The 10,418-nt window shown below is 44.3% G+C and overlaps 1 protein-coding gene across 2 annotated transcripts; it reads right to left on the bottom strand.

Annotated features, from left to right (window-relative positions):
* Positions 1-681: 681 nt before the first annotated feature.
* ZNF706 (zinc finger protein 706) lies at positions 682-8,255 on the bottom strand. Of its 2 annotated transcripts, none has more exons than XM_017806406.1 (4): positions 8,135-8,255; positions 5,006-5,142; positions 3,735-3,842; positions 682-1,992 (listed from the first exon to the last, which is right to left on the bottom strand). In XM_017806406.1, exons 2-3 carry the CDS (start codon positions 5,138-5,140, stop codon positions 3,747-3,749), a joined length of 231 nt encoding a protein of 76 aa, XP_017661895.1. In that variant the 5' UTR covers positions 5,141-5,142; positions 8,135-8,255; the 3' UTR covers positions 682-1,992; positions 3,735-3,746. The 2 variants fall into 2 exon arrangements, with proteins under 2 accessions (XP_017661895.1, XP_017661894.1); XM_017806405.1 differs by having other exon boundaries at positions 682-3,122.
* Positions 8,256-10,418: the final 2,163 nt, after the last annotated feature.

Genomic DNA, 10,418 nt, shown 5'->3' on the forward strand with positions numbered 1-10,418 from the left:
GCCTGTGGTCATTAGCTTTACTTACTTGAGCTGAAGTGTTTTCAGCAAATAACTAAAAGGGATAGTCTCCAGGGATGTTTCAAGAGCGCTGTATAAAACCAACTATTTCCCTAAGGCTATGCAGCAACTGTCTTCAACTTTTATTTCAGATCTTTCACACAGCTTTTTGATAGCAACAAACCAGAAACCCTTCGATAGTGTAAAGCAGACGTAAAGAAACAAACCTAAGTAAGTCTGATTAACAAAATTGCAAAACCGTTCTTGATTATTCAACAGTCCCCAAGATGGCTTCACCATAATCACACCTTCTTTTACTCTAATATCTAAAGTGAGACATTTTTTCAGAACATTTTAAGTGTTGCTTAAAATGTGATTTCAGATGCTGCTTAAAGAGATTCCCAGAAGATGTGGGCTTCTGAAAATCCAAAATCACTCTTTAAAGTTGTTCCACAAGTATCCATGACAGCTGATGTCCATACTGACACCATAAAACCCCTTTACCTGAATGCTGACCCTGCACAAAGACGAATCTTTCTCAAGGAAACACATGAAGCTTTCCATGCCTTTTTTTCTTTCTTGCACAGTTAGACAGCTTTCAAGTTCCGTGGCTGTCCACAGCCAGGAAATTAATTTTCTAGGTGCAGCAATACTTGATTTTAAAAGCAGGCAGGAAATACGACATTTTACATTTTACATTTTTAATTCTCTTTAATCAGACACATTACAACACACAACTGTGTCTTTAGCCAGGTACCAGGGTGTGTTACCTCCAAATCAGGAAGAGATGATGGAGAACTAGTCCTTCCTCTGACCTTTTAGGTATAAGGAGTATTGCAGATAATTCTAAATGAGGACTATTCCCACATTTGGGACAGCCTTTATAACATTTCAGTCATAGCTTTCATTTAGTTCTGTAATTGAGATTACAGCTATTGTAGCTAGGGATCTTATTGAACCAAGCATCATCCTTTCCTTCCAATAATAGAAACCCCATCGTTTCATAAGGTATTTTCAACTTGAGCATCATGGAGTTTTGAAAACACAGTTCTAACTGAAGTTAATCATCCCACTACTGATGCAGCTTTCCAACTCTTCAGTGCTCATTAAGAGAGATTGTTTATGAAACAAAGTCTTTTTATTTAATGCTACACAATCTGAATTGAAGGAATAGAACATATACTTCACCTCAGGACCAAGCTATAGGGATACATCCCCAAACATTTTTCAAAGTAAAACCAGATTATCAAATACCAATCAGCGCAAGAAACATCTTTATCCATTTGCACTCAGCGTATTCTTAGACAAACTACAGCATTAGAACATTGCAGTACCTCTCCCCCATACAGCACAAAGGTCAAGAGCAGATTTCTTGCCTTGTGGAGCCAGTTTGTCGGGATATATGTATTGATAACATTAAAGAAAAATAAATCAAGCGTTACATTCTCATGTCAGGTGTACAAGTGCAGTAGTGGATTACGCTGAGGAGAATAACATTATCTATAAAAGTTAAGTGGTATACAGGTTATCCCAGAGTGACTATAATACAGAGTAACTTTATGCCAAAGTAAGTATTTACAGAGATACTGTCACAGCAAAGAGGACAGGAAGCTAGTCTCACAGAAGTAGTTCAATAAAGAGCGAATGAGTGGATGAAGACAAAGGCTTTGACTTTATATAATAAAATACCAAGTGCATTCTTTTAAGTGAATGAGTCTTTGAGACTATGGTCCTAGATTTTAGGAAGCCATTTGAAGGCCAGATGTACAGTCCTGCTGCATAGCAAGGGTTAGTTGGACTGCCAGAATTTTTACATCTATTGTAAACTCGCAAATCCCAGCAATTCTAGTATTGCTTCTTACTGCAGGGTCAAAACTAAAGCTCTTAAATAAGCCCCCTCCAAATGCCAAAGATGGAAATTTGTATATCAGACCTTCTAGCACAATTCAAATGTTTTTCCACTTCTGTGCTGTACATCCGGGATTAGAACTCAGCCTAGAACAGTTTAAAGATAATTATGTTTATCTGCTCAAATGTTCTTGGCCAGTTATTATCCAGCTTTTTCTTATCAATGCAACTTTAATCACATCTGATTTCTTTAAGTAGCCATATTATTTTAGTTACTTTGGCTCTTTTCCAACACTCTTATTTTAAGCTGGCTGTGAAGGAAGGTTATTAATGGCTGGCTATTTTACGTATTTCTTGAAGAGAGAAATAACCAGACAGATTTGAGGGGGAACATGTGTGGTTGACTGCTCAAAATATCACTAAAAATATTTTCAAACCCATTTTTCAACTAAGAGCAGATCTGCTTTAACCTAGTATTTGCAAGCATTTTTCAAGTCAGCATACCCAGAAGCATTCAAACCTGCCACCCCTCAGCTTCCTCAGTCATCTACCTAAATAGAAAGGATAAAAGCATAACCAGAGTCTCTCCAGTGCATGACTTAAAGGAATATGATCCCTCACAATAAAGGAATCCCATTTGAAATGGCTTGCAGTATTTAGGTTCCAATACCCAGGACAAAAATGTAGGAGGAAGTCTCATGATTCTCATGCAGCTGCTTGGGCAAGTGCTGTGCCTTGAGCCATCAGCTTGACCACTAGTGGCTGGGCTCAAGCAGGCAGCACATTGGACAGTAAATATGAGCAGCTTCCCTTTCCATTTTAATTTACTGTAATGTACATTACTTTCAGTGGAATGATACTGCTCATGTTTTGGCAGGATGGGGAAAATTCCACTTTTGTCTTTTTTATTATTTTATAAGGCAGATAATGCAGAAAGTTGAAACAGAATTTCTACAAGGAGTTAATCTGTGATATTGTAAAATCAAAGTACTACTTTATTAAGTGAGTTATTTTACACAATATGAACATCAATATAATTACAATTGTAAAAAAATTTTTATAACAAGTATGGACTGATTTTTCAGGATTTCCAAATAGGGCACAACTGTACATTTACACAGAATTGTCTTTTCAAGAAGCCCAAGAGGGAACAGCATAAAAATATGAATGTTTCTGTAGCCCCTTCATTTTTGCTGATCAACAGTTTTAGAAAAGCAGCTGCAGGTTTGTTATGTAAGGTCTGACAGTAGAAGAGTCAATAGGTGTCATGACTTCACCTATAAAAAACAAGAACAACTCAGTTAAGCTGAACCGTTACACAATGCTGCTTATCTCTGCGTGAATGAAATACCATAATACTGCTTTTTACCTCATTTCAGCTTTTTATTATAACCACTTTCAGTTACAGCCTAACAACTGGCTACTTCTACAGTTAAGTTTTGTATTTGAATGCAGAAAAATCTGCATTCACCTGTATATCAAGAACAAAAAGGCTCAATTGTTGGAAATATCCTAAATTACTGTCTCCATTACATGTTTTGTAGTGACAGATTGTATTTATGTATTTTGTTCAAAGCAAAACTAACATTTCAAAGCAAGAACTAAATAATGAAGTACTCCTACAACACTAAGAATGAAGATTTGAAATAACATTAATCCCTTTTAAAACAACCTCAGTGCACATCGAAATGCCACAGCCATTTCACCCACGTAAGTACTAGCTTGCTTCTTGCTTCTCCTTTTAACGGTTCAGGGGTCTAACTTTAACCTACAGTAATTTTTATATTAAAAGAAATGAAGCAAGTTTTAAGTCCCAGTTGTTGGTGGTAAAAAAACTGATTCATAATACAGCTTTCTCAGATAATCAAATTAAAAATTAAGGTAATGACCTGTAGACAACTTTACGCCTGAACATCAGCCAATTCTGGAGGAAGTGGAGTCTTAGGATGCTTGCTTTCAAAGTGCTGTTTGAAGGTCTTGGGATCCGGCATTTGAGTCTGATTAAAGAGAGACATTAAACTTTATGCACAGTATAACTGTTAAAGAATGCTACAAAACCTATTCCCCACTATGTTTTATTTTCTTTTCCCTGAAGCAAACTGTCTCCTCAATGACACTGCTCTAGTGACAGAAGCACCACTAATTTAGCTGCAGGGTAGGACAGAGTATTTAACCTCCTATTTTCAGAGGTGCTTTTAAGCACTACTATCACACAGTTTTGGCACGTCCATCAATGGTGCTATTCTTGCTAGGTATCTCCCTGCATATCTTACAGTTCATATGTTGCTTTGGTGGAAAACCTCCTTACTATCTTCTTTTTCAACACCTTAAATGTTTATCCTTTTCAGAACCAAATCTTTATGAAAGCTATTTCTTTTGTTTATCAATAGGCCAAAAAGTTATATGGCACAAACTGATTCCCTACTTGGCACCAGCTATCTCGGACCTTTGCTACGACACAGTTGCAGACATCCACTGCCCAAAGTGATGGATGCTGCAGCCTGATTTCACAACAAGTACTTAAGGGAGCAACCCTTAATCTGGAATCTTATCTAAGACATTTAAAGTGACAAATCTATTCTGGGACTGACCATTTAAATGAAAACGGCTTCAGCTCCAAACCGAGCACATTCAGGAAAACCAGCCAGAAGGAAATGTACAATCTGATTAGGGCTTGCATTTCTGTTCTCTTGTCAAGTAAGTTATTCTGGCAAAAGTTACTGTGTATCAAACTTACACTAAAGCTTTTGGCACCACCGCTTTTCCTCTCTGCATCAACATCAGTAACAAGTGATTCTAAGATGGGCCAATTCCATCACAAAAAAAGTATGTTTCCTTTTGGAGATTGCTTCCTGTTCAATCTCACACTTTTCAAACTTTGTATCTCACACTAACAGCACATACAGACCACTGCAACACAAAAGGCAAAATAACTACCCAAACCGGACCTGTACATGCCCTCTGATCTTCTCCTATCTCAATTATCAGTACAGCTGAATCTGGAAGCAAGTCACATAACAGATGCAAAAGCTTCTTATAGCTACAAGCTCGACAACCACTTTAAGTATTTTAGTTTCCACTATACAATCTTCTAAAAATTCTGCTCTAGGCTGGAAGACAGACCTCCCTACAATACTATTTTGACTTCGGTTCCTCTTACCCTACAGACAGTGCAGGTATATATCAAGGCAGCCTTGGCTGCAGCCTTCTGATCATGTCCTTGTTTCTTTTTTTGCTCAGCTTGCTTTTTGGCATTTTTCTGCTGCGACTGAATCTTCTGCTGTCCACGAGCCATATCTACAAACAAAAAGAAGACATTTAGTCTACAAACATGAGAAACTACTGCTGCTATCTGACTCAGGAGCTGTAACAATGAGCACAATGCAGTCATGCACTCTGTCCACAAGGCCTACAACTCCCATAACTCAAACACAACAGACATCTGTTCTTCACTATGTAAAGACTCTGGGCTTAGTGTCCCTTTTAAAATACACACCAGAATTATTAGGCCATTCTAAGGTTTCTTCCTCTACAAAGATTCAAGGTCTACTTTTAAAAAGTGTTTTCAATTGTCAGAATAATTAAAAGTTTCCTTTGCAGTTAACAGAAACTTATTCTCTATTTCCAGAGGGACAGAAGAATTCTGGGGGTTTGTTGTTATTTTCTTTTTTTCCTTAAAGCTTACAACTCGGCCTTTATTTCTGGAACTTGAAACAAGTTTCACGAAAGGCAAATCGAAGTATTACCTGAGGTGTATCAGTGTCTTTTGGTGTAGGTGCTTGTGAGCTGCTTTGAAGTTGGGAACACCAAGAACAACAGGTCACCCCTCTTTATTGAAGGATATTTTTACAAGTGGCCATCTTTTTTATTTTCAGCCAACGTTACATGCATATGTATTTCTTGAAAAGAAATAAAATCGCTCCCATCAGAAGCCATTACTCTACATAACACAGGAGCATAAAGAAAGCAAATGTTATTGCCATATGCCACTACAATGTCCACCAGAAGAAGAAATGAGATGCAAGAGTCACATTTCAGGGAGCATCAAGACATCGCATATGCAATGCTCCAACAGCAATGCTCCACCTGCACCCAGCCCACCAGAGACACCCAATTCAGCCTGTGCCCCACTCCAAGAGCAGACACCAGGCAGGATTTGGGCACACCAACGGAGCACGATTCAGAGTGTGGTTATGTAACGCAGCAGCCCAGTTTCTGCTGTTGTCTTTCTCTCAGTCCCTCACAGTCCAGGCACGATCCAGTTGTGCAGCTCTCTCAGAAGCACAACACTGACTGCCCAAGCACAGCACAGCCAGTGAAGTCCATTGTTCTCAGGACAACTGGCAAAGTCTAGTGTTCCCAGGAGGATGGCTGCTTGGTCACTGCCCCTCCACATGACCTGGGCACTTGCTCCAAGTTTGGCAGTTGTGGCACAGGCCACTCTGCAGCTACACCAGGCCTGTCATGTGGTCCTTCCCACCAGGGCAGGCGGCCTACGGCTGCGAGAGAAAGGCCTATCCAAACAGTGACTGACCTCCAGTAAATATGTGTGAAAAGCCCATAAAACCATTACGAAAATGAAGTCTATATGAAACACCAACATGTGAAAATTCACTGGTACTGTGAGAATTTCTGGACAGGTAACATCACAGTGCCTAACAGCAAAACAACGGTCCTGAGACCCAGAACAGCTCCTGTGGATTGAGAGGCACCTCTCGGCCACAGCCCGCTTCTTTCACTGTATCAAACACCACCATGTAACCAACCCTCTGCAGAAGCACTACAGTACGTCTTCAGTGTTCGCTCCCCTTCAGTTTCTCTAAAAGAAAATTTAGAAGTCCATATGGCTAACAAAACTGAACATAACACAAAATCCATTAAAAAGCACATAGAAATACATGTGGCATTCAACAGTTTTCATAAGATACAGCATTGCCTGTTAATAAGACTAAAAATATCAGTTTATGTTTCACTGTATGCCACAGCTACTCCAGAACACCCCAGCCAGGGCCTCACACTGTTTATATACAGCATGGTTCAACCAGAACACTGGATTCCCATTTAAAATTTTAAAATAAGGAAAAAAAAATGCAATATTGCCAATAGCTTTGCATACACTGGAAGGAACTGTAGGTTTTATTTCACTTCTATTTTACCGGCATTAAAGCAATCCTACGGAAGTCAGGAGGGTCCCAACAGAAAACAAGCAAATGTAACAAAAAATAATTCTTTTCACAGTGTTTGCATATTACTTTGTATTTTAGTGCCTTGATAAGCAGTACATTGCAACAGCCAACCACACTGAGCTTTTGTATGTACTTGGCAACTGCTGGTTTTAATTAAGTCACAGACAAGAAAATATGACCAAAAACATCTGCTCAAAAGTATCAACCACCATACTATGCCCGAGACGAAAAATCCAAGAGTTTAAATACTGAAAGTTACATTAATACAGCTGACAGTGTACCTGAAACACAAAGAAAATTAAGATTTAAATTATCATTACTCTAAAAAAGTTACAAAAATAACCCCAACGCTCGTTTAAAAGAATGGTGAGCTCATCAACAAAGCTAAATCAGTATTTCAATTGCTCAACGCAGGTAAGTGTTGTTTTCCTTATGAGGCACACCCTCACAGAGTCCAGCAGACCGGCCGGCTGCCTCCAAATAAAGAACGCGTGAGCACGTAGGACACCGAACACATGGAAAAAAAAATCTGATACCAAACCGTAACAGGATTTTTTGCTGCCAAGTCACAGCAGCAGCAGCAGCAGCAGCACGGGCACCGCGGCTGGAACCCGCAGCACGGCAGTGCCTCACACCAGGTCACCTCCCTGTAAGTAACCAGAGCCCGAGCCGAGTTTCAAGTCCTAAAACTGGACGACAGCTGCTTCCGCTGTCACTTCCAGAGACGAATAGCGGCGGGAGGCACCGTCTGAGGCCTCCCCGGTGCTCCCGCGGGGCTCGGCGGCCTCTCCGCAGGGACAGCCCGGCCCGGCCCGGCCTGCGCCGCGCGGGGTCCGGGGGCGGCCGCGGCACCCGGGCGAGCCAGGCGGGGCACAGGCGGCCGCGGCCCCACCACGTGCCCGACGGGAGGAAAGCGGCCGCGGCAGGACGGACGGACGGAGGCCGCGGCCGAGCAGCCCCGGCGCGCAGCGGGCCCAGAGCGGAGCGCGCCCCGCGGCCGGGCCGCCTCCTTCCCCCTGGCCAGGCTGGGCCGGGCCGGGCCGGGCCGGGCTAGGCCTGCTCCCCCCGCCCCGCTCCGCTCCGCTCCCCCCGACGCTGCTCACCAGAGCGGGATCCGGGCTGGGCGGCCCTGGCAGCGGCTGTGGAAGCTCCGCGCGGCCGCGCCGCCGCCGCCGCTGCTCGGGAGGAGAACGAGGAGGAGGAGGAGGCAGCGGCGCCGCTCTGCGCGCGCGCGGCCCCACCCCCGCCTCGCGCGGTCCGGCCCGCGCCGGCCAATGGCGGCGCGCGCGCGTTACATAACGCCGGGCAGCGGGGGGCGGGGGGGTTGTGCCGGGAGCGCGGCCCAGGGGTCGCGGCGGTACTGGGTCGTGGGTTCGAGTCCCGGCGGCGGGGGTCCGGAGGGGCTACCCCTGCAGCAGCCAGGCTGGGTGGCCGGGGCTACCAGGCCTGGCTTCGGGACCCTGGGACCCTCGAGACCCTGCTGTTCTGGCCCCGAGGAGGCCCGCGGGGGCGGGCGGGGGCGCGCCGGAGCCCCGCGCTGAGAGGGGTCTGTGGTGGGGCGCACAGGGACAGCGATCGCTGTGCCCTAGCGGAGATCAGACAGGACAGACAGCCCTGCCCTGCCCGCCTGGTTCCCGGGAGCGCAACCCCGGTGGTGTCCCGGGGAGCTCCCCGTGCCGAGCCCCGGGCCCGCGGTGCCGCAGTGCCCGGGGGATGCGGTACCGCCCGGGGGATGCGGTACTGCCTGCCCTCGGAGCACCGCCGCTCCCCGGCAGGCCCGGCTCCCAGCCACATTCCTCTGTGCTTAGTTAAGAGTACAGGCGCAGCCTAAAAATAGTGCTGTTCCTCCTCAATGCAATCCAGATAAGTGGCTCAGGAGAGGCAGTAGGGAAAGGGCTGGAGATGAGGGCAGGCAGGGATGCCAGAGAGGATGAGATCCTGTTCTGGCTGCCGTTCACACAGAAGGCCTATATATAGACTTGAAGGGTTAAATGAGTTGAAAGGAGAAGGAAACGGCCTGAGATGAGAAGCAGAATTTTCTCCAAGTTGAAAGTGGAGACGTGGGTTGGACACTTCTGGCAAGGACCACAGAGAAAGTTTACAGGCTGTGTCCAGAGCGCAAGTGATTTAAAAGGTATTAGCTTGCGTGGATATAGATGTAGGCAGTCCCTGTAAGGAAGGGTAAAGGAGCTCTTTATTTTCTGTTGACATCTTCATATATCCCAGAGGAAGGCTGAATGTCTGTGAAAAGCGAAATAGAGGCAGCATCTCTGATGAGACGATGTTCTGCTACTCACTGAGCAATTGTAACTTCAAAATTAGCCTGTCATCTTGAGCAGTTCTGTGTTTTGGGCAAAAAAGCAACCATAATATGCTTACTAGAGGAATTATGAGGTGTTGGCTTGGTGTTTTACAGGGCTTAGGGTGGATGATTGTAATGTTCTGATCTGACAGAGGAAAATGCAATTAAAAAAAAATCCCTAAAGCAGTAGACTGAATGTTTTGGGACATCATTATGAGTCATGCTCAGAGCATGATAACAATTACAGGGGAGCCATGTAGCAGATTTCTGACACTTAAGTCACTGGAAGTAGGTCTGGATGTGACATCTATGACAGTCAAACATAAGCCTGTGATAAAAAATGGATTTCCTAACACTGCCCTAAAAAACCCTATTTTCCTAACATTCCTGTTTGCGACTATGTCTTCTATGTTAAACTGATAGCACTGAAAATTCTTATACCTGGGCAGTTCAATCCATACTGCATTAAAATATCTTGTCGGTATGTTCTGAACTTTATGGAAATAGGCAACCAACTATAAATAACCCTCAAGTGCACGTGTGCATCTGCTTGTAGGGTGGTGTGGAGAGGGAGGCATTTTGTGTCCTCTGCTTGCAAGCAGGTGGCATTCAGAATGAAGTTTCACTTTCATCAGGGAGAAGATTGCCAAGAAAAAAGTAGCTTCTTTCCTGGATGATGCTATTTTTGGAAGACTGCTGGCATCAGATGTGGAACTGGAGATGGCTTTCAAGGGTGGTGTCCTCATACTATGGCACTGCTATACATCTGGCTGGACAAGAATTTCAAATAAAGCAGATTGCCTGAGCGCACACTGAGCTCTGGCTGGTCTTGGAACCTTCTTCTTTTGGGAGAACAGAGGATCTCCTTGTAGGACAGGGGACTGCAGCTGTCCCTCTGGCTGCTCTGTCTTCTGTCCCCTTGTAGAATCTGGTCACCTCTTTGGTCCCTGTATTGCCCAAATCATGCCTCTGCAATTTAGGTGGTTCCAAAGAGACTGTTAGGAAACAAAAAGCCAGGGTGGAAGAGTACGAGTCCCCATAGCTGAGATTTCTACTATGAAGACAGTAAGGGAAACTTCCCATTC

Source organism: Lepidothrix coronata, unplaced genomic scaffold (genome assembly GCF_001604755.1).
Source record: "Lepidothrix coronata isolate B3197 unplaced genomic scaffold, Lepidothrix_coronata-1.0 Scaffold15, whole genome shotgun sequence".
In the NCBI taxonomy this organism is placed as follows: Eukaryota; Metazoa; Chordata; class Aves; order Passeriformes; family Pipridae; genus Lepidothrix; species Lepidothrix coronata.

Excerpts from the sequence above, each read along its gene's own strand:
- ZNF706 (XM_017806406.1), bottom strand. The coding sequence starts at position 5,140 with ATGGCTCGTGGACAGCAGAAGATTCAGTCGCAGCAGAAAAATGCCAAA. Across the intron at positions 3,843-5,005 it reads ATACCTGCACTGTCTGTAGG|ACTCAAATGCCGGATCCCAA; the intron begins GTAAGAGGAACC and ends CTCTTTAATCAG.